This window comes from Varroa destructor, unplaced genomic scaffold (genome assembly GCF_002443255.2).
Source record: "Varroa destructor unplaced genomic scaffold, Vdes_3.0 BEIS01000007.1, whole genome shotgun sequence".
NCBI lineage: Eukaryota > Metazoa > Arthropoda > Arachnida > Mesostigmata > Varroidae > Varroa > Varroa destructor.
The window spans coordinates 15,534,912-15,562,527 of NW_019211460.1; the positions used below are offsets into that span (position 1 = coordinate 15,534,912).

Below are 27,616 nucleotides of genomic sequence, written 5' to 3' on the forward strand. Positions count from 1 at the left end.
AACGATGAGCATCGAAAGTTACATACTTCACTGTCGTTGAACACAGCTCGTGTGAGAACAATCGCCAGAGGATAATGATTAGTGATACTATCGGCTAAACGTAACATCAATGAAACATATCGAACGACCGAGTAGGAGAACGGTCTGGTAGGACCCATGGCGTAAAGGGACCGTCTACTCCGTTGGTTGTATAAAGAAATCTGTAAATATCATTTCTGATAGTAAATTAATCTGACTGATCTTGTAGATCTGTTACTAAAGGTGAGCGTCCGGCTTTGGCGAAGAAGCAAAAACAGTCCACGTTTTTTATCATCGCACAATAAAATAGAAGTGGCGAACTGGAGCAGAATTTCACGTTATAGTGATTCTATGATTCTGGTACGGAGGGGTAACTGTATATAACAGCTTTTGTTATGTTTGTCTATTCGACTGCCGGAGTATTTAGTAGTGCCTTCATATGAAAGTTACTCAGGCGATTATAGTACATTGTCTCGGAACGGCGAGTAAAGAATCGAGTATCCGGTCATTTCGATAGATCTATACACATGCAGATGAAGACATGCCTTGTACCCACCGACGACTTTCATGAACGGCTGGAAGAGAGCTTGAGTTAGAAGAGGCTCTTCCATTTCGTGCAGATAACTTTTTAAGACGGATGCACAATCGTGGACGCTGAATTCACCCTGATGTAGATCGACAATTTCTCCAGCACACAAAAGTGCACGCAGTTCTGCTTGACGTATTACGCTACCCGTTTTTCGAAACAGACCTTCTTCTTGACAGTCTGAAATCACACAGTTAGAAAACATCGTACATAACTTATTGGAATTTTTCATAAGCGTTAGTCTTCCGGCTTAATCGACTAAAAAAAACAGTCAATGCACCCCTCTACGATGTACTATAGTACCGATAAAGGGGATGCTTTCAAAGCTGTTTGTTTCAATGAAACAGAACCAGAGCTTGTCGTCAAGTGAATCATTTTGAACCACAGACTGTTCAAGTATTTACACGTAAAAACCTCAACGGTCAAGCAATAGACACTTTAAGCAAATATCATAAAAAAAAAAACAAAAAAAACAGAAAAAATACAGATCTGCATTCAGTTTTTACCGTGTTACATTATACGACTGCTGCGGCAGCGATTGGTGCACAGCTATATCTACCTTGGGGCCACGCCTATGTGATTTAATCTGATAGATTCAAGGGACTTCAAAAAGGCATTGAACATCATCGAAACATTTTCTTCACATAAGTATTGTTATAGCACTGCTGAGTGCTCTTCAACACATTGCAGATTTCCGATAACGATGGTCCCAGCATGATCGGCTCTGAAACCGTAAGTGCAGTGCTCACTACTTCATCATCCTACCGTAGCAAGCAGCTGCTAGGGGTTGATATTCCGCTATACTTGTGACATGTGGGAAGACTTCGCTTCAAGCGGGCGCAAAGGCAAGGCATCATTGATCCGTCACAACGGGTTCAGACTTTTTGTGCTTGGACACGAGCCAGTATGCGCCTTCCGATAACGACATCTGATCATCGGCCATCAAAAAGAGAAAGAGTCCGAGATGCAGGGGATGCAATAAAAAAACAGTAAGTTTGACAAAAGTAAATAGCTTTCAGCAACGGCAACTTCACCGATGGCCAAAATGGGGAAAATAGCAGCGAACTAGATAATGGCATTTTTTGACTTCGTAACAAAAGCTTTTATCATTTTTCATCAGCTCATCATCAAAAAGAGCCCACGTGAATTACTCACTTAGCTTAATCGTTCCCCATAAAAATTCGTTGAGAGCATTTTCATTGGTCAACGCGAGTAAATAACCAGAATGACTCAGCCAGACTCGTCTTTCGCTTCGGCGATATGCGACGGCCATGAAGGGTGAGATAATGTAACAGCTGAGAGAAGTCTCATACCCAATTAAACAACCGAGCTATGCTATACCCATTTGTGGTAAATGATTTAAAGTGCACGCTGCGAAAGACAAATACACAATGTACTATAATATATAATTTTTATTCGCAATGGCCAATGCCGATCGTGGACCGATTGACACGCTCAAGTACGACCACTGTGAACACACACACACACACACCCACACACACACACACAGCTTCTCTTTCCTATTATTCATTCTAAAATACAGGCTTTGCGAAGCAACATGCTCTGCTTCCTCAAAGCACGTATCACCCCGTGATAACATACAAATGACTATATCCGGATCGCACAGCATAGGTATCGATTAGGCCCAAATACAATCAGAGCAGTAACACCGTGGACAACGGCAGTTAATGATCCCTAAGAAAACCAACGCCTGCCCGAGCAGTTGCACATTTGTTGCCTTTCCCCCTAAGTACCGTCTTTTCCTACTATACTGGTCAGCGGGAGTGTACGTCCACGCTAGCCCACATGGAACGATTACGGACGCTGGCTACACGAATGTAGACGACGGTTTTGCGCTTTTCACGAGAGTTCACCCCAGTTTCAAAAACGCCTCGTATGAGAAACGCGATTGCACTAACTACAACTGGGTGTACGACCTATGCTGTGCATCGACGGTGGATTGGCCGACCTGACTAGCCGATCAAGCAGGAGATATCACGACGACACTGCTGATGTCCGCTGCCCCTTGTACAGTCGACATCGATGAGCTTTTGCTTTATCTCTTCGGAAGCCGTATCCATGAATTAGTACCAATAGCACTGGATAAAAGGCATAATCCATGGCCGCCAGTGAAGCTTATTCCTATGGATGGCGCTAAGTCGAGTCCCCATTTTTTACCCGCACGAATGACCAAGCTCTTCGAACTGATGGACGGTGACACAACGGTGCGATTGACCACTGCCAGGCCCCCTGGAGTAATAGTGATACTGTGACGATAGGCGGCTACTTCCCCAAGCAAAAACAACAAAAGAGGCGGGGTACAGCGTAAGCACCAGCAGAAAAGTTAATATTGAGAACTTGCTGCCACTGCTACTAGAATACTTCTGCTGCTGCTGCTGCTGCTGCTGCTGCTGTTGTTGTTGTTGTTGTTGTAGCCTGCGACACTTTCGAATGTAGCGAGAGTAACGAAATCCCACCAGGTGATGCTGCCGGATCGACTGGGAGAACACTGGCAAGAGATTTAGGACAAAGGCAGCCGATGGGCCATGAAATAGAATGGGTATATCACAAACCCATCTTTCTGCCCCCTTCTTTCGCTATTCTGCCTGTTTGAGCCTTCCGTTGCATAAGTCTACGGTTTCAGAGCGACTCTACAGCTCCGCTCACGAAATTGCTACGCTTCATGGGAACTTCATGGTGATTAGAATGAACAGTATTCGGAAATATCACGAATGTCATCTTAATTGTTAACCTTTATTGTGTCTAGTCGTGATGAGTAAACTTGGAATGCTACTTGGGACTTTATTATATACCATAATTCTTACACGATCTTATTTTTGGGGTTGAAGAATTCCAGGAAACTAGTTAGATTGATGGCGCAATCAGACATTTTGTCGAACACATGGGAATTTAAGGGAAAAAGGTAATCATCAGCGTACGTCCGTCTAAACGTAAAATTATTTTAACACAGCGAGTTATGCGTACTTCAACAGTTCGCTCGCTATCTGGCAGGCCTTTCAATCTTCCTGGATTCACGATTTGATCACGTAAATCACTCTAGATCGAAACAGTTCTCACATACAGTACGAAACAGCGGCTTACGGTGAGGGCATCCGCCAAGACAAAAATAACGCACAGACTTTTTGGCCACATATAAACGCTCAGATCTGAGAGGTGTCTCAGCATCGGAGCTACGAGATTCGTTTTAGGGGCTCACCTAACACCATGTCTGACTTAGACATGGTTTTCGTTTACAGAATTATCCTTCGTCACTGTTTCTAGTCGGGCGAATAGTCATTAGCTCTTCTCCGTCCCTGTTAAAGTATGACTTTTTTTTTGCAGCAACATCCATAGAGCAAAGCGTCTTTCTTCAGCTGAAAAACTTGTGGTTCGACCATTTTGAGCGACGAAAAGCGTAGAGTGTCATGGTGACCCCACGGCAAAATCTCCGCTCCAGCCGACGGGAAAGCGCCACGAGCGAGTGATGGCCAAAAAGAACCTGGCGACAATACGGAAGCGGAACTCTTGGGAAAATTTTTCCCATTGGCCTTTCGTTGCTCTGTAAAAACGACCCAGCAAGTGAAAAAACTAACATTGGCACATGTTTGTAATATATCAACCATGTTTGTAAGCTACAAGCTGGACAACCAAAATGGTTGCAGTAGTGTTGAATAGAAGGGCGCAAGAAAAAGAGTAGAAGATTCACACAAAATACCGTTGTAGATTGTTGAAATGTATATAATAATCTCGAATCTCGTATAGGATTTTACCGAAAAAGATGCAGTCAAATGCCTTCTTAAATTGGACTTATTAAAATACGAAGGTAAATGTACGCTTGTGACGTTCTTTATAAATTCATAATACTTACTTTGGTCAATCATGAGGTAGTCTATTAGCTGCGATACTTGAGCGATTCCTTCAGTTGTTAACGGGGATCCCCAGGCAACTGCAATACGACAGTCATATATAATATAGATTAAATTTGAAAGGCTTTGGTGCGTGCAGAAAAACACAAATTGTATTTATTCGATTTCTAAAAAACTACATATATATATATATATATATATATATATATTGGGACAATTATAAACATTATCAAAAACAATACTACCTATGATATGTTGTTTTCAAACTAAAGCATAAAAACATTTTCCTAAAACGCAAAACTGAGCTAGAGATTAAGTGGTCGTTTCCTAGACTCTTCTTCATACCCTACCCCCTAGACTTATAAGTCTACGACAAATGTATCTACGTTAAACATCTCTTTTTTGATACTATACGAACAAAACAACGGCTTTAAACATAACAACATCACCAGAATTTAACGGACAACCTTTCTTGGACATTCAAATATCAAAGAGCCTCTATACAGTCCGCTGCATATAGGATCATCTCAACGGATAGGATTATTATTATGCCCGAATACTCGTCGTGAGAAGAGCAGCAGGGTTGAAGACAGCAGACGTTGCAGAAAACAAAGTTTGGCCAGAAGAAATCAAATTGGCCCCCACTGGGGTCCTGCCCCATTAAAACTAGACTGTAATCGTAACAATAATAAAACCAAACGATCAGAGAAATCAGCAGTAATATAATCCTGAACCCGCACAATTCAGCTGCCACTGGCGTGATGAGGCCACTGCCCACGAACGATTTGTTTGAAGGTATTGTTGGTACAGACAATACAACGAATAACGCTAAGTTAATGGGTGAACGCCATGTCAACGAATACTGGATGAGACTCTAAAGGAACGTTGTATAGGAACAGGCGATACATATTCCCTGTGTGTGTGTGTGTGTGTGTATATATATATATATATATACGACCGTAAGTTGTCCATAGAGGAATATCGCTGACGAGATATACTGCAGACACGTTTTTAGGCTTCCACTAAATGACACACAGACAAATTACCTGTACGCTACAATAGCGTCTCATTTATATACGTGTAGCATTAACAAACACGAGTGGTCGTTTTTAAATATCTAAATCAAAGGTTTATAACACTAATGTCACTGAAGGAAACTATCGTCAGCGGGCGTCCCATGTGTTCATACTTTCGAATGGCTGAGCCACTTTTGCCCTTGTCGCTCCAATTAAAGCCGCGCGCAAACGAGAAAAACTAGCGTCAAATCGCTAGACGGCTCCCCGTCGCTTCTTGTACAACCATCGTTCGACAGGTGTCACGGCCCAAGATGCTGTTACTACTGTTGCCGGCGTTGTAACTCTAGAGTCCTGACAATTGCCAGGTGTCCTAACGGCAGTTCCGCTGACCCTCATCCGGTGCACAACGCTTCACCTTATTGTCAATGAAAGTGTCCGCAACGCGCTCGCTGCTCTTAGCCTAGAGGGCCTTGGTTTCTGTGAGGCATCGATAAAACTTTACGCAGATAATTAACATTTTTAACAATCACAGGTTATTAATCTGTGTGAGGTACGTGCGGAAGGAAAGAAACAACTAAAGGAAATAACGTCATGAGCCAGTAATGTGACGTAGGCACATATCGAAGCGTCCGCCCCTTAATGATGGGTCTTCCGCCTCCGCAAACGGAAGGAACTTAAATCATCTAATCGGAACGGACGTGGCCATTATCGCCTAGATGAAAACGTCTTTTTGTCCCGGATCTTTTCTGCAATGAGGTCCCATCAGAGCGGCTCTTGGCTCGGAGCGATCTTTCATAGCGATACCCGTATGCAGTAGCTGATCCAATATAACTATATGTTTATGCTAGTAAGCAATGGCAACGACTAAATCATGGAATGCGCAGCGTACCGATACATGTTTCCCACTCATAGTCATTCCAGCTAATCGTTACTAAGTAAATCGAGGAGGCTATGGGGAAATCGAAATCAGAGCAGGACTCAACAAGTCATGAGAAACTGACCCCTAACATACACCTTCGATGTGCTATGTTTTCAAATGATTATACTTCATATTCTCCCCGCTGGCTGCAGCAAATGAAAAATAGAAAAAGTCGAGAAAATGATAAACGCATGTCAACGAAAACACCAATAATTGTCCTGCTTCGTTACATATAGTATGTTTTATGTATTCGTGCTGAATCATCATTCCCGTGCCGTCTGTAGCATAGATTACAGTTAGACGCTAACAGCATCCGAACGCTGATAGCATATTGTATCGTTCAGCATCCTCAAGGTTTTTCGACTGGCTGCTTCCGTTACCTATGTCATTTAAAACTGACTATCAGATATCGGCTTATCCTAGACAGGTCAATTAAGGTTGACTGTAACTCAAATTGAGTATTGCATTTGTCTTTTTCTGTTATTGTTATCACCGTTGGAACCAGAGCACATACTACCACATACGCCATAAACGAATGGCAGGTCAGCATTGTTCGATAGGACCGGAATTATATGTTGCCTAGTTTAGATAAATCAATCCAACTGCTAACGATTCGCCTTAGCCAGAGCACCTGCATGACTGTCTGCGCCTACTGTTGCTACCTGATATTGCTGCGCCTCTTGCACACCATACAAGAAACTCTATCATTATTTCGAGGTGTCAGCCTCGAAGATCTATTGATCAGGTAGCTTGATCAAAGTCGCTGCGGGCAGCGCGACCACGCGTGTAAGAACAGCCTCTAGTTGCAGGAGACTCGTATCTAGGGGTGATTCGACGTCAAGATGAAAAAGTGGTTTTGCTCGCAGGACTCCATTACAATCAGTAAACAACTACATTATATTAGCTAAGGGGTCTCTGCGCTGATAGGAAAACAAGCTTGACCAGTAAATAATGTCATCCCTGACAGGTACGGCCGTAAATAACCCGTGGTTTTTGCCGAAGTACTACTGCTACTGATCGTTACAGCAGCCGCAGTAATAGCAGCAGTACATACAGGTGTTGCTATTTGGTGCTAGAAGAGACGACAAAGAGCCAAAACAAGATGGCGGGACACAGTAACCAAGACTAGCCACTGAGAAAATAACAGTTTATACCGCTCAAACATGGCTGGCCATCGCAAACATTTATTCCCATCACTAAGATTAGCATAAATACGTCCAAAAAACATAATTGTAACGGAATTTTCCTGACGTTCCTACGTTAAATGAATAGACGCACCTTGTCATAGGTATACAGTTGTCTTTTGTCTCTGCCGATAAAGCTACCCAACCGATGGAAGCAAACTCTTTCAGAATAGAGCAAAGGCTATAAATCTTATTCTCAGTGATATCGTTTTTGCAGGAAGAATTCATTTTCCTTCCATTGGTCGTCTTCGAGTATCTTTTTGAGGGTATCGTTTAAGGCATCACAACTGCATTGCCTAAACTGATTTCTCCAAGTCTAGGAGTGCTCGCTCACTTTCGCTCACAGTTTAAATCACCTTAGAACATCGATGTCTGGTGGCGCACCATATGATCAGGGCCAGAGTGATTTTATAACCCAAAAAAATGCATAGCATCTGGAATACCACTGCTATTACCTGTATGGGCGAGGCGACTCTCAGGCTCGACGAGCAGCGCCCTGAATCTCGCTAGTGGGGCATCTCGTTTCGTCTGTTAATTTTTTTCCGATCCTGACTCTTGCAAAGGCTAGTCAACTTAATTTCGACTCTGGGATGTTCGTGTATCTACTGTAATGTCAGATGGTTCGTTCTCAGCTCTTCTTGCATAGCGGAGAGTTACTTGAATCGGGTCGTAGCAAACAGCCCGAAGCGGCTTATTGTCTGTAGTTCATAGCCTGAGGTATATGACTATGCTGCAAACTGTTAAAGGAACGGATTGTAGCTATTTAACTGAGCGAACCATGCGAATTGCTGGTCTTCGCAACTTGTTCAATATTCCACAGAAGTAGAAGATGCGCAATGTAAACCGTTTACCTAAAATAAGCGGGCAAAATTTTGCTTCGAGACTTTGATAAAAATCGCGTTTCAACAACAGCTTCTGTCCTGCCACCCGCTGTCATGAGGATGATGAAAAGGCTATTGGCATTCCAAGGCACAGGCGTTATCCGACGACTCTTGCGAGGGCTGTGACGAATTCTGGCAAGATGAACAAATTTCTCCAGTCTTATATATATATATATATATATATAGATATATATATATATATATATATATATATATAGATATATATACATGATGTTTAAGAGCGAAGTTTGACAAAAATTACACCACACTGGATGGAGCTCGTACCGTAACGGCGACTTCGAGACTCCAACAAATAGCTCATTTGAACGAGGCAACATCAATAGATCCCTAAATATCAGAGACCAAAACGAAAAGTGCATGTTGGCCACTAAATAATATGTGTCGATCAAATCAGAAGCCCGAAAGATAATGATTTCCAACCTATGATGACTAAACCTATGATGATGATGACTTAACCACCGAACTGAGAATTCCTTGTGACATGCAAATTTTCAATAACTGTGACCTTTTTTAAGCTAAGTTGAGTTTTGTGCTGTGCACGAATTGCTTTCATCATCTTCAAACAATCAAAACTTTTTCGAGACGACAATAAAACTATAGGTAGGGACGGGCCTGCTACCGGTACTCAAAGCCACGTATTATCCCCAAAAAAAGACCTGTAAACGTAAGTGTTGCCCAACGCTTGCTTGATTCGCTACTGATGGGCTCACTTTCTCAAACCTTCGGTATAACCCGCATCCATTATAAGTTGAATTCAAGCCAGAACAGGTTATTCGGCTGTGGGTACGATTTAAACAATGCTACCACCGGCCCGGGGATGCCCCACCGAAAGCACTCACGCGGAAGTGCAAGTTCCGGTCCGAACCACATTTCTTTGTTTAATCCTAACGTTCTCTATATAGCTATCCAGTGCGACGAACGACGAGAAAGACGCTAAGAATTAGACCGCCTGCAAATTCAGCTGGGCACCCTAGTTCTTTTTTCTATAACATTTCAGAAAGACTAAAAACGATAAATGAGTATTTGAATGGATACATATTTTTCGGCCTATCGAAATACCTATAGTAGAGACCTTCTTGTCTACTAAAGCATTACTACATAAAAAAAATGCTGTTTTACATCAATCTTACCATCGTTATTATATATTAGAACTATATACTGTGAGCAGATCAAAGTGTCAGCGTATGTGTGCACGTAACACTTTTGAAGCCCCTTCAAACGTACCGTCCTACACAATCCTTGAAGCTGTGCATAGGGGGATGGAGTTTCGTACACGAAATTGTGAAAGCATTACCGTTTCACAAGAAGAAGAGCACGAAGCAACTATGTCCGTTCATCTACGCGAGATTTTCACCTACCAAATCATTTCCCACTGGCAAGACCGTGCGACCGACAAACAGTGCCAGACGGCAATCATCTTGTGAACGGCTATGCTGAGATCTATGTAGGCAGTAAAATGCCAGCTAGACAGACCGTTGTTGGGTATACTTTGTTATCTCGCAATAGAACATTTGCTCATTGTCCTTAAATGCAGAAATATCTTCTGCACACAGAATCAACTATAACCCTCTTCATTTATAGCTGGCTGCTAAAGAAGTACCAAAAGCAAAGCAGACTGTAAACCAAAAAAAGGGAACGAATGCTTCATACAGATCAAGGCCAGGAGATCATACGCATACAAAAGCAGTAATAACATCGGCCTGGTTCGCACAATTCACAGTTCGTGCAACCCATAGCGATTCGTTATAGCATCATACACTGTAAGCCCAATGAAGGAAAAGCGATTCATCTAATTTTCGCTCAAAGAAAGGTGTACATCACGATGAGCCCTTAACACACGACCGTATCCTTCTACAGCGAGTTAGCCCTATTGGTAAATGCACCTCAAGTGTTTGCCGTTGACATAGACCAAAGCAGTGAAATTAAAAGTGTGACGAGACAAAGGCTGTTTCTTCGATGGTGACTTTCGCTTTATGGAAACGGGCCCAAACATTCGGAGAAAAGTATAAGTGCTTAACAACAGTGTGGTATTAGATAAGCGCCGTTGTAGTACGGCCAGTTCCTGTGTAAGCCTGTCTGCATTTTACTCGTCGAGTAGCTCGTTCGTATCGCTCGAATCCTATTTAGGGTTTACGAGAAAGCAGGAACAGTCATCGATCAGACAACAGTGCAAACGACACAAAATGATGGCTGGTAATACTTCTCAAAGCGTCTATATTATTGCCTATTAAATTATAAACAGAACTGAGATGCTGCTAAAATCAGCCTCAAATTCAGAAAATTTTATAGGCGCACTTCAAACGCTTTGCAAGCCGCTGAGATACCAGTTAGCGGTGTGATCGGATGGCTTGCTATATCGATAGTATTGGCAGCACCTATTTGATAACGATGGGCTGGGCTTGACGGCCATCGAAGCGTGATATGTTGCCGGTAAACAGAGCTCACTCAAAGAGGACTTCATAGCGCAGCACTGATACCGACTTCAACAAAAGAATGCAGCCAACGTGCTCACTTTGAGTCGCCGTGAATGGTTAACGAGGACATGTTCGCCCGAGTTAGGGACTCAATTCTGAAACAGCCAACTAAAGACAACGAGCTGTACAAAACTTCAGACGTCTGGATCAGGGCTGGAGCTTAGCAAGCATGCCCTGACTAGTTCAAAAATTTCAACGCCATAAATTGAGATGATCATTAAAGGCCAAGGTAAATAGAAGAGGCAACGCTAATGACGATCGTAACAGCAGCCCTAATAACACTGATATGCAGGATCTACGCGCGTGCCTATAATAAGATCACTGTTATCGTACACGGAGCGGTTATTTGACCGAAAATATGTTTTGCAAATTAAGTTAATCAAGCAAAGATGTCGGATAGAATAGATGTGAATAGATATCTATCAGAGGTTTGACGTGACCATTCAAAATAGGATACACTTCAATCAGATATTCAAATGAATGAAGGCTTGCAGCTGCGAAACAGAAGCGTTCTGTTACACTCATCACATAATGTTGATGTAGCGCTCAGCTGAAGTGCTTAGCAACCTTCCACTGACATATTGGAATTTTTGGAGGAACTTGAAGGAAGAAATACTTCGTTACTGCGAATCGTTCTTGTGATGTGTGGCTTCTGCGGATGACTTAAAAGACAGTTCTAGTTATGGCCCCTTTGTACGGGCACATTCATGACGATAGTCGACAGGGAAGGCTTTGCCATTTACACCGCATGAGTTTTTCGTTGCTATTGATTTATTAACCGCCCTCATTTCATAAAGAAAGAATTGAAAACCGGACCAGACTCTAGGAGACGGGCCATCTAACTCTGCCAGTTTTGGTCTAAGCGTAAGTGCCATAGTTTGTGCAGTGCGCTCATAGATAACGTACAAGTTAACATACTTCCTATGCCCTGATTCAATATGTCGGGATTTTGAGCAGTTTTTAGCCAACTTTAGTACATACGATTCGGGCTAGCTGTCGCTCCTGAGGAAGTAATGCTAGAGACGAAAAATGCCCCTAGGTACAATCGGCCGGTCGACCGTTGCGCGGGTTCGAGTCCCGCTGGCCTCTACTTACAGTGAGCAAAGGAATTGAAATACGGGGTTGTGATTCGGATGAGTAGGCACACACGGCGGAAAATGACGATGACGATATTGACGACTAATTTGGATTCAGACAGCTGAAGCAAAGTTTCCAAACGAATGGGCAAAAGAAAGCCCTGAGCTAAAGGAAATTAACGATACAACACTCTGTTCATGGCTAGTTGAAAACTGCAGTCACAAGACACATAGAATACATTGAAATAGTGTTATCTAGCTATATAATAAGCATTTTTTTAGCAAAGTAGAGGTCGATTTTTATTATTGAACGCCTATCGGACGATTTAAGGCACTGAACATGGTCATTGTTTAGCCACAGACGAATCGTCCGGCACGCGGGGTTTCGAGCCGTATTTTCGATCGGTCTGATTGGACTAAATGGCTGTCACTTGTCCTATCGGGTAGTCATCGATGCAATGCACACAACTCGCATTAGCGAATCTTCTAGCGTAAGAATAATTTTAACAGGCCGAAGGTTCCGACTAGCTCACCGATGAATGCTCTTCCTCCTTGAGATACGATGCCGATTTAGGTTGGCTACAATGACAAATAGGCGACGCATTACCATTCCAACCCGTGTGTTTAAACTTCCACTACGAGTCGACTGTATTATATACGCCGCCATGTCCACTTCGGACTTTCGACATTACCGGTTGTATTTACCATGCAACAGGCGTAGTAACTCAATCGTAGAAACAAACGTATAGTAGCAGGCGCAAGCACCACGATCGATTTTCGCTCAGCTGGTGAATACAAGTTAAAACCTAATGATTCAAATGGTGACTCAGGAGGGAAGGAATATCCCGCACGATCCTGGTGAAGTGGTTCAATAGAGAGTAGTTTTTCTACAATAGTGATGTAGCACCGTATGCTTTAGTAGCATTACGTTTATCCAGCTGACTTGCTCGAAATGTAGACTCTCTGAAGAGCTAGTATCCTCAGAGCACTGAAGGAGATTGGACGCCTTCGCGTCATAGCGCCCAACTTGAACCATACAGAGCTAGTATTAGATCAAATGGGCACGGGGGCGGTAGTCAAGGCACCCACGCACACATCCCTTACTACTGGGCTTCTCTCATTGCTTGCATCGAACGGTTCTTTTGCAATCGTAACTCCGCTATCAGATTGCGATAATGTCAGACATCATTGGAGTTACGACCATAGTTTCGTTTCAAGTTGTGTGCAAAATAGTGTGCTATATACTGCTGAGATCTCTATCGAACAAACTCTAAAAATCTCTACATGTTGCTAGAGTGTCACTCGCTATACTATCGTGTCCAGTAAACCTCTCTAACCGATGAGGTTCTTTATTTGATAAATTAATACATTAACTCAGTTGTTTTTTCCGCTCTAAGTTTTCTTAGATCGTTAGAGTTTACTCAAGCTATATGTACATCTCATTTCTACCTGTCCTCTGTGCTGAGTTACGTTGAAAGGCCAACCGCGTTTTTGATAATTTCATTATTTTTATACGAACTCCAGATAGGCCTCAAAATAATTTCACGAATGTCCACATCTAGCGTAGGAGACTAGAAAACCCACTTAGCTCGCAATCTTCCATGTTGAGTACGGCATTGTAGTATTTCCTGGATATGAGCAATAGCTCTTGGATTACCCATACCGGGTGTGAGGGAATCATCTATCTGACACAGTGTTACTGCCCTGTGCAGGCGATTCTTTTGTCGACCCATGTTGCATTCATTGTATTTGGTATCCCCGACCGATTCGTCTTACTCATCCGTGCGCGATATTTGAAACACGCGAGCGGATAAAATCCGCTTGCTTCTGGTAGCCAGCCCAGTAGCCCAGTAAAGGTCGAGAATACGGGGGACATGAAGCAATAAATCATTTTCGAGGTCCGCTTTCACCGATCATTCTTGCTGATCGTTTGTTATTGAGTGACCTCCAGACACCCAACCAAAACTGCTCTCCTGTTTACGCAAGTATCGTAACTTCATGCTATCTATTGAAGTGCTGGAACGACGGCACGATGCGTGTCACATATCGACTCACGACATCACCACATACTTCAATATTGGATAGTGACATCGTAGTCTACTAAGCTCAAAGAGAGGGTACGACCATTAAAATGTAAACTGCAAACGGTAGCAGACAGGGATGATAGATGTATTGCATCAGTATCGCAGCTGGACCTGAGTACGGGCGGGTGACATATGAACACGACGAAACAATAGAATCACCAATGCGAGCAGCAGTAATTTTGACCCGTATAACTTAGCAAAGACTAACGAACCATGTCTATAATAGACTGGTTAGTCGTTCACAATGTTTACTTCTTGAACCGACCATTCTTCCGCCTTCACCCTCACCTCTGATCGTAGCGTAGCGGCAAAACGGTTTTAACTCGGGAGATATAGTTAGCGACTTTGTTGAGAGGCGGCTGCGTCATAGCAGATAAAAAAAAATGGCACCAATAAAAGCCAACGGGACCTTCGGGAGTGGGTGATGAAAATGAACCGCAATTAGTTCTCAAGATCAGGCCGTGGTGTACGATGAAGGCGTTATGTTTCGGTATAGTCACAATCGAAGTACCAGCATGGGGCACGGATCTGTTGTGTCTGTGAATATTTGTTAGCCACAGCATCTGACCCGGCTGACACTCGGTTGACTAGTCCACTACGGGTTACGGATTGTAAAGCGTCACCCCGTTTGAGCCAACTCAGCCTGAAACTAACAGATGCGAAATGGACGACAGCGTAATAGATAGCGATATTACAGACTATCTATTATGCAGCCTTGATCGAATCTGAAAAATCGTTTTACTACTGATATCGGCAAAGCTTGATCATAATCGTAATTTACGAATATATAATGGCTTCAGATATTACCAACGGCGGGCCGCAACCATTTAATAAAAGACGTAATTTTAAAAATAAAATTTGTATACCGTCAAATTCTATTGTTTGATGAAAAGCACACCTCGACGATGGCGATATGTCTGCATGTGAGATCGTGTAACAATTGCCAGTCACGTTACGTCTTCCTATATACGTTCTTGAATAGATCGACAACCTACGCAAACGCGAATGTGACACAGCGCATTGAACTCGCCCGATTTACTATGACGCTTAAGGGTGTATAAAGCATCGTCTACTTGTACGAATGGGGATCATGAGTGGAACATACAGCCAGCGTTAATTTCAACGTCCTTCGTTGCTGCATACTATATTTGTATGTAGATACACAATGATTGAGCAGGACACATAAGGACTAGCATTTTCTATTCATGGCTAGACGACGGAGCTCGACGAGCTGTCCGCTACCCAGACAATGAAATGATCAGTGAAGCCAACTAGAAATGGAAAAATACACCTCACAGACACGAAATTCTACGAAGTCATATGCTTTATTGTTACACATCTAGACAATCATCGTCACGACGACAGGACTGGCAATATAGCTAAGACGGTGATGCGCCTGCAGACGCCACTGCCGCGTCCGTTCATCGTTATTTTAGTCTGTGGAAAATCCGGACTCTCAGTTTCCTTCTTCGAACGACAGTCTTCAATGAAACTATCCAAGAGAAGTCCATTTGCAGGTCAGAGTCGTTCTGGTAATGGCATTACTACTAGTTCTGTTAGAAGTAATAATCTGTCCTATTCAGAACGTGAGGGTGTTCTATGTATGCTATTGACACGAAGAAGACTAATTGGGGGGTACTAGCGAGGGATACCAAGCCACGAGTAGCTCCACGTTATATGGCCAATGTATGGGACTTTCAAATCCTTCTGACAGGCGGAACCGTTGCAGTCAGAAACTTTATGTGACCACCGATCATTAAATAGTAATAACGATCAATGAAAAACGCTTTTTTTCGCTGGTTCCGACGATATTAATTGCACTGCCTTCGGGGTTAGCCACCAAAGCCGTGGTGTTTAAAGTCATCGCCGGTGACCGCGTCAGCTAACTACACATACATACTCTGTTATGTTTAGAATTAAATGGTGATAGCCAGCAGTAAAGTGCTTCCTTTGCTTTTTAATGCTTCTCATCATATAGTAATATATCGCGTGGTCTATAGCGGGGTATTATAGGTTAGGGTGAACATTACACAAGTAGGACAATTGATACAACAGGCTATCCAGTCAAGTGAGTGTAACTGGCACCGTGCCCGGCCGCGAGCACCGAGGACAAAGGAAACATAAGATATGTCACGACAAAAGATGTCAGATGATGAAAGCCTTGAAGATTTTATTGCAGATCTCCCAGCAACCGCTGTACTGAGGGGGGACCAAGGCCATAAGACGGTGACAGCTCATCATATCTGTCCTGCTTGATGGTAATAGTACAATAGCCTGAAATGATACAAATCACGCCACTGTTGGTCCTTGCCGACCATTTCGAAAGCGCTGCGTACTTTATGTATGATATATTGTCATCTTAACTGACCATTATTAACGAACGCTATTTTCATTGTTATGGTGATATATAATATAATAACTTGCTTTGTTCGAACAAACTATGCGTTATCTATATAGGACTAAAAGCAGCAGCTACTAATTGTTTCTTATGTAATAATGATCAAAGTGATAAAATTCGTAAACTGTACTTTAATTGTAAATTATTTAGAGAGAAAGGTTCATGAAAGAGTTTTGTAGAAATATGTTAAAAAAAGGAAACTCGATTTAGCTTGGTGGTAGAAAAAGAAAAACGAAGGTCCATCCTTCACTTCTTTCCTACTCTACACTTTATGAACTCTCTCTATAATCGCCTTTGAAACTGTTGTCGTTGGCCACCGATGATCACAGACCAAAGGTGTGCGCCCCTTCATCTAACGGATGCAGAACTAATATCTCGTTATCCTTTAAATCTTTCTTCTACCCTGTATAAAGGACATCCTGCGAGCAGCAGTTTCTGTTCCTCACGCTCGCCTAAAGTTCTGCCTTCATCAAGACAAAGTGAGCTCAAGCTATTCGTTCCGTCTGAATGGCAATCGCCATATAGTAAGAGTAGGCCTGAGTATAGACACAGTCGGCTGGAAGAGACGTTCATTGCTATAGCGTTATAGCCTGAATTCGATTCGATTCTCCAGCACGATCCCATTGTGCACTGCACATGCGAATAACTGGAACTCTGAAGTTGTCTATCGGCAAGCCGCCCTCAGTGGCGCTCTAGTACATTCAACTTCGTGAGGTAGATCCGCTTTGTGCTGTTAGTCAATATTACTGCGGTCCTTTCTACCATGCGCGAGAAGTTCCACACTCTCTTTAGTTCATTCTATGGTAACGCAGTGCAATTTGATATGCGCCCGGTTCCCTTCAGAGCAGAATTTCTAGGCAATGACCGCCTTCGCCACGGCCCTGCGGAACTGAGCCGATACCGCACCTCAGGAGGAATTTGTCCGGAGTTGGAGCAGAAATGAACAGATAGCAACGATTGCGAAGCTGATTCGAAGAGTGCCGCACTCTCTTTGTTTCTCATGTAGGTTTCGTTGTCGTTCAACGTCCATCGATTAATCATTCGTTTGTTATTAAGTACAATCAAAGGAAACGTCGCAGAAGTTCGTTCTGAGTCCAACTACCGACTGATTTCGAATGTCACTAGAGGATGACCCTTGTTTCATAACTTCTGGTGCGTTTGGTGGCAAAGATTCATCTTGCTATTGACGCTGAGTATCACTAAATGGTAGATATTGCACTTAGATTACGACACACACTTAGGTTAGGGAAAGGAACATAATTAAAAACAAACATGGGGAAGTCTTTTGTTGGATGTTCTATTATTAGATAGTTTGATAGAAGAATAGGATAGAATCTTTGCATAGTAACCCGCACAGGCGGGCGGCACTTTCAGGTTGTGAAATAGCTAAGAGTAATCAGTACTGAGCTGTCGCAAAGTGAGAGAAAGATGCCTTTGATTATCCATGGAAACCTGTCGACGCCATTCGCCTACTGAAAATATACGGAGAAAATAACGTGACCACTCAAAAGACCAAGTGATCTATTCTGGTGGTACTTAGAACAGGAACATCTCTTTCGGATTTTGTCTGTTGTGCTGCGTTCAGACTGAACCAGCAGAAGAGACCGGCCAAGCCTCTGACAAATTTGCATAAGCCTCTCTTCATCCTGCATTAACGGCTTATTTAATTACAGCGTTAGTTTGACTGGGCCAATCAAAGCTGCAGTTTCCTTTATCACCTCTATCTACTGGATTTGATTACTTACCTGATTCGATCTCGCCGTACCACAGTAGCAGTGATAGCACCCGGCGCATAAATCGCGCTAGTAGAATCACACAATAACACTATATTGTGATACTATTCAAAATTGGCCACCGCCGACTCAATTTTTGTAGCGGCGTCAATGACCATTCTAAACTCCGTAGAGCGCTTCGTCTGTCTGCCCTCTAGACGAGCGGCCAGCCAGCCAGCCAGCCTGTAGGCAGCAAACTATTGTGACGAAGTTCGCACCCTTATAGGTGACGGAAGGCCTAGCAAGGCTTATGAGCTCGTCGCATTTGCTTTTTGTGTGGCTGCGATGATCAATATCAACTGGCGCCTATAAAATCTGGTCTCAGAACGTATCTTCCCTGAGCAGTTTATGATGGTTTGCGAAGGCTATGCTGGCTTTTAGTCATTCTCCATGCTGGCACCGGTAAGCTCAGTCTACGTGGACGAATCTGGTCATAGGAGGACAGTCTAAAATCGAAACGCATAATGCAGGCCCACGAAGATACTTCAGGCCCTATATGCTACACAGAAGTAGGCACTGCTAGTGTTGAAGAAAGAAGCGACACCATCAAGTCTTTCCGCTATATTTGTCTCAAATACGTGACCGAGTCAATTAAAGCAGGATCTGGCTTAATCTAAGGGTTAATTCCAGTCTGAGTTTCTTTGAAAATTGGAGATTTTTCCCGATAAAGTAGCAGCAGCGTCCGATTCGGCAGCCAAATCCAAAATCAGCTAAGATGGGTTAAAACTGATGAAATCGACCTCGAATAGCCCTACTCGTACTGCCGACAGGCACTAGTGGACACTTGGACGGACTGTATGAGACTCAATCGGAACGCATGGTAAAAATATAAGCGTTTACGCTGAGACTGATCTGAGGTATTCTGCATTGAAAACACTTGATAGTTCGTTAATACTAATACCACGTAAAGAGTGTTGTTTAGCCATGATTGTAGGTGTGATTGGACTGTTTCGGCATTGGGCAGACTTTTATTTCCAGTATCTCATGCAGTTCTACCTGTAAAATAAGGGAAATTAATTTGATATAAGGTCTTTTTTAAGAAAGTGGAAAACAACATCGGTGACTAATAACCAATACAGTTGTCTAGTTCAGTCATTTTAGCTCAAGCTCAGAAGTTGGGACGGTTAAAATCATGGTGATTTACTAACTTATTTTTCAACTCGGTAACTTAAAATTGGCGTAGGAGCCTGACCAAGGCGAAACAAGGCCGGATGTGATAATCGTCTCAAAAAACTAGATTTTCTCCCATACGTATCGTGCTACAACCATATAATAGTTTGATCACCCTAAATGAAAAAAACTAAGCCCATTCAAAATTGAGCTTGAAACTCAATGATCTAACAAAACACATCGCTCAATCTCACGATAGTCGTACTGAAATAGTACAACCTATATCTGGCAGCACCACATCCCTAGCTCAACTGTAAAGATGGCAAGTTCAAAGCTTCTACCGTAAATGACCGTATACGAGTTTAGCGCCTGAAAAATATCTAATCGCAATGTCATTGTTGAAGGCAGCAAGCGTAATCGCTAGGACAAAGGACACATCCATTGAAGAAAACACCATATCGCCATTTTTGACCGCACGCCTCTCACATTTACCGCTTAATATGTCCGCGCTCAATTTCGGAGACTCGAACCGAAGACCTCTCTTTCCCTAGAATAGATGCGTGTTCATCGTACGATATATAATTAAAATAATACAAGCGTTGACGCTCTTTCAATGTTCTCAATAAACACCGATAGGTAGGGTCAGGCAAGCGTAAACACTAAGGAAGGGCCATCTTAAAATTGTCGTAACAGAACTGCGAATGAACAAAACCACCGTTGGATCTCTTCAAACAAGGGCATAAAGCCGCCATCAGCGTCTTCGTCATAATTCGTCTGTGTCTGTAAATGTGTATACGAGTCTTCGCGACAATGCCCACCCAATATCCGCAGACATATATCCGTATCTGAACTATGTATTAGCAATATTCCGCTGCTCAAGCAGCCATATAAGTGGGACATAGCACGAGAGAGAGAGAGAGAGAGAAAGTGATCTCAGCTTCGCTCTAACACGGCCCCATATAATGAAGATATAAAAATAGTTGCACCATACAATAAATGTCCGCAGGTGCCGCCTATGTTACATCAGTGTAACGGGCCGACGTCTTGGAATTATTGAGAAAATGGCGTTGATACAAAACTACGGTATAGAGATAGGGCGCCACTAAAAAAAGATAGGAAGGCAACAAAAATATCTTCGCTGGTCGTCTTTTTTCTACTTGTGCCACAACTTTACGATCATGACCTCCTAGCGGCCGCGATAGAAAGCATAGGACAATCTAGAGCGACGAACGACGACATCCACTATTTAGCGATAGCGACGGATTTCATTGTGATGCTGTCGTATCCATACAACCAGAGGAAAACAGACGTATTTGTTCTGTCTTGTCCCGAGCTTGTTGTTGTTGTTGTTGTTATTATTGTGGCAGAGTATGGTGGCAGTCTGGCAGTTCTGATCCTGTGCCTAACGCACAAGCAAGCACAGGAGAATGTGCAGTCACCCAGTTACTGGCCCATTTCATTTACATATTTCTATTGTTGTTATTTTCGTTGTAAGGCTAAGCGAACTGCCGTAGCCTTTAGTGCTACCGGATATGTCTGCATAGGGAGCCTAAACTGACATTTTATACAGATTATATGAATAGTCTATTCAATTTAATGCAGAACCGCATTCAGTTGTGAGCGTTCCGCTAGTATCGCAGTTTCCTTCCCAGATTTACTTTTAAAGACGTATTTTATTCATATCTATAGTGAGTAATGTGGATAACCGCTTTGCAGATATTCAGAGTATTTCTGACTCTTAAATATCGGATCGAGAGTCTCTTAATATATATATAAGTGGCACTTGCAAGTATGTTGAGCAGGAAATCATATCGTTATGGATTATGTAGTTAGCCCGAAGCATGGCTACGCTGATCGGAAGCCACACCAATTATATTTAGTCACTAGCCGATACACAGCCATGGATGATGGCGTCCTAAATATATTGCCATTTAAGGCGTTCATTATTAATCGTTTCGAGTACTTCCTTAGCTCCGTCTCTCGTCTAATGACAAACAACGGTGACTGCTCCCTAATAAATTCACAGACTAGAAAATAGACAAAGTACGCGTCGCGGTCCTTGAATAGACGGGCTATGGACCTAGCCAAAGAGACCTGATCCAAGAACTATGTGTATGCCTAAATCTTCAATTATATGTCAAAAGATCACATCACAAGCAACAGTTCTAAACAACGATAGTAAGGTCCAGCGCTCATGGCGGCACATCTCTTCGAGTGCTGTCGGATTAGCGTCACAACGTCGTCTTATTTAACAGGGTTTCCTCATCGGTCCCAGCTCGATGTCGATTTCCCAAGCGTCAACACCGACGCCATGCGCATAATCATCGTCATCGCTCTTCTCGTCATCATGGACTGACCCCACTGCCGGCGTCAGGCCTGGCCTTTCGATCGGTCCTGCTAGCAAGCACGCCCGCGAACAACAAGAGCCTGCGGTCGTTCGGTGGGAGTAGCCACACAGAAGCCGCACGCCTGACAGAACGGCTCAATCCAAGGGTCTTATACGTTACAGCGTTTATGAGTAGTGGGCTCAAAATAAAATGCGTATAGATAGTCTGGATTTTAATTAAAAAGGTCAATTTTGCTTTTGTCTACCTCAGTCAGCGTCAGCACGTAATATTAGTATTAAACTAACTTCTCAAGGAAGGGAAGCTCAACTGTATATTAATGATAGAACTAAGCGAAGAATTCAAACCAGTAAAAGCCAAACAGTCGTCACAAAATAGGATCTATATTACGGTATGATCAGCTGTTGTCTTATGGCTCCTGTGTGATATCGTGTGATTAACTAGCCAAAGTCAAGTCAATCCATTTCTATACTACGGCCACAGACAAACACTGAATAACACTTTCCTTCCTTGAATTGAAATCTTTTGTTTTTTCAACAAAATTTAATACTCATTCATTATTTTAATAATTAAAGTAGTTTACTATCGTAGTTGAGTAGATTGACTAAATCCAACAGTGTTGCCCTGCTATTTCAAGCTTCCGTTAATATATATACATAACTTTCGGGACAAATCTGGCTGTTATTTTAATGGAAGACCGCGTTCAGACGAAAAAACACAGGACAACCCAATTTGAGTAGTCTTATGCTAAAAAAACGTACGTAAAAGTTTCTGGTGCAGATCTAATATGCTACGTTGCACGTAACCTTCGTCTAACTCTTACGTGCGCAAAATTAAGGCGTACAATAGGCAATCTAGTTGAAGAAGGTCAAACACCGTTCCAACGCCCCACACATCCCGATAGCTAAATATCTTATCAGCAGCTTCACGAACTCACGATGCCGATTAGATGCACCTAAAGTGGGGCCTTTGTCTTCAGCTACAATCTGCTCACGTCACAGTACAAGACCGTCATGCTGTTCGTAAATTCGGGCGCTTGTTTCTTATTTTGTTCGCCTGGCAAAAGTCTACGCCCGTGTCTCACTTGGAAGTGGGAAGCACACTGTCGTCATGATTTAGTTCACCGTATATTTACGTCTGCGTACGAATCCAAGTAAGCAGTGAAAAGTTCGCAGACTACTCGAGCGGCAGTGAAATAGAATGACCTATGCCGCTACCCACACACGCTGACATTACAGGACGAGTTCAGAGTTCCTGACACACGATCCATGGAGAGGAAAAAGCCTGAGCACTACAAATCAGCATAGATGCAATACGCGTCCATGCTATATTACATATATAATAATCAGCGTAGAAATGTGGACACGATCATTCAATATAGGGTCGTTTCGGTGTTCGGCAAATTATATAATGATTTTTACGTTAGTAAATTCAATTATTAAACTAATAAATAGTGTCTTGATGAAACTGGTGATCGGTTTCAGTTTACGCCGAAAGATACATACCTTTCGTGTCTTTGCCCTTAAGGGGCGGACAGCTAAATCTCGTCTCCTTAAAGTAATCGGTATCCAGAAGAGGGGCAAAGTCGTCAGTCGGCAGGTCGAGCACAAAACTCAAATGCATACGCACATAGTCCAAATATATTTTATGGTTTTGATATTTAAACAATGTAAGGACCTCCGACTTGTCCGAGCTGGGCAGCTCGACAAGGTGACGTAGTCTCTTGAGGGACATATCGTGTACGAACGACACCGTCCCGCTGTAAACGTTCTAAATCGCACTTTGGGCGGCGATTTGGTAGCCGTAAGCCCGATACTAACAACCGCACCTCCGAGTTCCGACGCAAACAAAAACCAACCACCACAAGAGCAGAAATCACAATGGTATTCTTACAGTAAACACCACAATCGAACGACAGCACAGCGATCCGTCCACCCAAGATTGCTCCTCCTGACCCTGTCAGCTCTACGAGTATACGGCTGTACAGTCACGTAGATACGAAATCCACTGGACCTTTACCCACGCACCACCAACGCGGCGTTTTTTTCTGACTAACCAATCGCCGAGACAGGGAGAGCCAGCTCGAATCAACGCTCGCGTCATGAGAGAGGGCCGCATGGGAAGGGGACGATACCCTGGGAGAGGGAAAGTTGAAAGGCGCAATTCTAAAGGAGCAGGAGAACGCAACGGGTCAGTGGACGATAGAGCTACGGTATAGGAATTGGTCAAAATAATCAACTACAGAAAGACAAGCGTCATCCTCGAGTTGGATTCAGAGGTGAACGAGTGAATACACGGTTTCGCATTTGCTTGAACAACCGAATCGTACTTAAACCTTATTCGGAAGTTTCGCTCGTTTGCTTCCTTTTTCGGCATCGCCAATACCCGTATCGCCGTTAGTCTACTTGAAATTAACCGCACTATCCCAGCTCTTAGGAAATACGTACAGATAGATCTATGCACTGATAGAGGGTACACTTAAAAGTAAACCTTCTTGCGCTAAGTACTATGGAACTATAAAAAACAGCATCCTCATAGTTATAAAATATATATTACATTACATTTATTTTCTGTTAGAACTGCCACAAAAACGACTACGCCTTCTTCGACAGCGAAAACTCCGAACAATCGCCTTTTGTGCATAAGCGAATTCTCTCATTGTCATTTCGATAACTCTCACTGATCTTGGCTATCTGCCATTCTGGTTGCATTGTTATTAGGCAAGGCTTATAAGGGGAAATTGTTTATGTACGAAATAGTCGGAACTCTGTGTAGGTGGATAGTTCGAAGACAACTATTATACGATGTAGTTAGTGGCTCTATGATTGTTACTGGTCTGGACGGCACGTACAATGCTATAATGGTTCAACAGCGTTAAGAACAATGCACAGAGGATTGCACAGAGATTAGGTTCCTTTTTTCAGCACACGTGTTGACTAGCAAGGATAACTCTGTTTCCTCCCCCTAAAAGAGATGATGATAATGCTAATGAAATTCGGATTCAAAGTACTGCAGTGACACACGATTGATTTTAAAGACGTGCTTATATGTTATGTTTTGATTATAGAACAGACAATTGGTGGAACGCATCACTGCGCGCTTACAGCCTTCCCTCGGATCGGAGAGAAGGGGAAGGCCGTTCGATATAATTGCACGACTGCATATCGTACGCATCCTATTGTTGTTCGTGTGTTGAAGACTTTAACGGGATAGGCAATAGTTGGTACATAGGCAATACAAGACGATCTAGTGGTAAGCAATAAATATATAAGGCTATCTATGGCACCATAGCTAGAGCGCCTCCTCCGTGAATGACGAACTCGTTCACTAAATTCTACCTGGCTCAGACGGGTCACTGCTTCTGCACCGAAGTAGTATCTCCGTTCGATAAACGACGTCGGTCTTCCGGAACAACGAACGTCCTTTTTCAGATGTTAGGGATGAAACAACGTCGATGCGATACAGTCGTATTGAACGTGGCTTATTATTTATTTAGCTCAGTTCTGGCCAACTGAAGCCCTTTGCTATTGTAGAACCTCGGAGCAAATTGACTATCGCCCAGTTATAGTATGTACAACAAATGTGCATTAACGCAGTGTTTCTGTGAGCCGAGTCTTGTCTACCACTACTTGAATATCGATCAGTTTTTAGTTTTAGTTACAGTAGAAGGCTTCATTGCTGCAAGCTGAAATACATCTTAGAATAGTGAAAGTTTTCCAACGCGAGGACAGGTAATTAAATGAGTTGGTTGTTAGTATAAAGACTGTCGGAGGTGGACGAAATGGCGACAGCGGGTTCGAGCGTTGCCTTTTCGTCTCATCGAGGGATATTTGCTTTGCGCGGTGTAGCCTCTCGGATTCTACCAGCCGTTCTGGACATTTTTTTGCGAGTCGCTATGAGAGGTTTCTGTTAATCGCGTACTGCCAGCCGGCTGGTTTCGTGAAGTAAGAAGAATTTCCTCCTGTCGGTGGTAGTCGATGAGTTCTGACACTGTGTTAAACGTCTAGAATAAATGAAGTGAAAATAGATTTAGAGGACGGTACAGTTTGTCTTCAAACATTTGGACATACGATATGCCCGCTCAACTACATCCTTATATGTATGAAATATTTAGCTGATGGCTTTACGGGCATGCAATCAATTAACTTTGTGTGGCCACTGGGGCAGTTGATTAGGTTACCTTTTCTCGAGGTTTTGCAGAGCCTAGCGCGAACATGCCATCCGGCCTCTTTCGGATATTTAAGTGGAAGATGCGCCCTTCATGAAGAAGGCTTAGAGTAAACGGGTTCGATGGTCCTCCGCGTCGGGATATTCGGACCAAGAAGCAGCCCTGTTCGCCCACTTCTTTGAGAATTCGGTCGACGTCCTCACGTTCCACATCGTGGAACCAGGGGTAAACCGAAAGGCCATGCAATAACTTTTCCTGCACCGAAATCAGTCGTCTGAATTTAGGCTCGATAAATATTTTTAGACGCTGAGCAGTCTAAGTGTACTAGGAGGTACGGCAACATTTTGGCTCGAAATATCACGGGCGGAATTCACTAATATTGCTCTTGCCAGGCGTTTTGTATTCATAGTTTATACTCATACCAATGTCACCTAACATTTTACGTAGCAGTTTATGGGCTATCATCTATTCTGATCCGACTGAAACAAAGCAGAAAATGAATGACTGAAGAAACAAGCCTATGTATGTGCCCGTTTCTACTATACATTGTCAGTGAAAGTCATCTGCTCTTATGCCATTCAGCCCACTACGATACTTACGTTCGGCTCAAAGTCGACGTCTGCATAAACATTTTCGCCAGTCGGTACCGGTGGAAGGGGCCGATTAATCAGTGAGCTCACTACACGCATCAGAAGCAATACATCGAACGTGTCAGAATATTTTCATCTAAGTTGTCTATATATAAATGATCAATTGTGACAAATAGCTTTTCATGGAGGATTTCCAGCAGGGTATGCTTAACAACGTACTATGTAGTCGGATGACAGCCAGCTAAATAAAGCTTGCTATTAAGAAATTGAGAAATTCGAGGCACTTTTTTCCAAAAATCGTCAAGCACGAGGCAACAAATTCGTCAGGAAAGGAAGCAAAGCCATATTAGTCAAGGATAACAATGCATAATGGGGAGACGTATACATTTCTATGAAAAGAATTACACAGAGTGTACAGGCTAAAGCACGTTATAGAGAAAACAAAATACATGCACTTTGGCGCCATAAAGAGCACACGTTCTAATAAGCCAAATACGATTAAAATACTAGGTTTCCATTAAATTTTCATTATACATTTCGGAATACTGCTTCGTTACACAGCCTGTCTGCCGTTGTCCGCGTACACAGTCACGAATCGCTATCGTCCGTTAGCCTTACAGCTAAATCTAGCTTTCCGAGTAAATGCATCATCGAACACGAGGCTGCTACGCTCCTCTATGAATACCATCATGTTAGTTCGATTTGTTAGAAATAGTCGCATTTCACGTTAACATCGGTTCGCTATTACTCACAACTAACGCTGTCATAGTTTTTTTCTGACACAAAGGGTGCTGGCGTAGCACGGTGAAGCGACGGCGTCGAAGGTGAAGATGGGATTCCAGTCGAGGTTGAACAGCAATTCGATGCACCTTTGAGTGGTTTGTGGGCCTTCGGTCGAGGTGGTGCCGGAAGAGATCCGAGAACGCTGCAGTTCTGTCGCGGTAGAAGCGGAGGCTTAGGCGCGGCGGGCAGGTGCAGTCCTTCTGTAAGAGATTCATATAAAGCAGGACAGTGGTGGCAACTGGGCACCCAGCATATGCGGAACGCGTTTTTGCAATGACTGCCAGCCCGATGCAGGTCATTCCTTATGAACTTGCTTGCCATTAAT

The 27,616-nt window shown here is 43.1% G+C and overlaps 2 protein-coding genes across 13 annotated transcripts in view; both read right to left on the minus strand.

The window, feature by feature from the left end:
* The window catches only part of LOC111254282 (rho GTPase-activating protein 19-like), a 46,690-nt gene extending 22,873 nt beyond the window's left edge, over positions 1-23,817 (minus strand). Inside the window, exons 1-3 of one of the 3 annotated variants that reach the window (XM_022814960.2) lie at positions 23,256-23,816; positions 4,473-4,550; positions 575-784 (exon numbers count right to left, since the gene is read on the minus strand). In XM_022814960.2, the coding sequence (XP_022670695.1) occupies positions 575-784; positions 4,473-4,550; positions 23,256-23,484 (517 nt within the window). In that variant the 5' untranslated portion in view covers positions 23,485-23,816. Of the gene's footprint in view, positions 1-574; positions 785-4,472; positions 4,551-18,268; positions 18,408-23,255 lie in introns of those variants that run through there. The other 2 variants (XM_022814961.2, XM_086975120.1) reach the window with 2 other exon arrangements.
* A 468-nt stretch (positions 23,818-24,285) lies between these two features.
* Positions 24,286-27,616, minus strand: part of LOC111255001 (uncharacterized) — a 123,460-nt gene continuing 120,129 nt past the window's right edge. For 8 of the 10 annotated variants that reach the window (XM_086975115.1, XM_086975118.1, XM_022816579.2 and 5 more), the window contains 4 exons: positions 27,261-27,491; positions 26,518-26,597; positions 25,931-26,173; positions 24,286-25,753 (listed from right to left, as the gene is read on the minus strand). In XM_086975115.1, the coding sequence (XP_086831241.1) occupies positions 25,610-25,753; positions 25,931-26,173; positions 26,518-26,597; positions 27,261-27,491 (698 nt within the window). In that variant the 3' untranslated portion in view covers positions 24,286-25,609. The remainder of the gene's footprint in view (positions 25,754-25,930; positions 26,174-26,517; positions 26,598-27,260; positions 27,492-27,616) is intronic. The other 2 variants (XM_022816583.2, XM_022816580.2) reach the window with 1 other exon arrangement.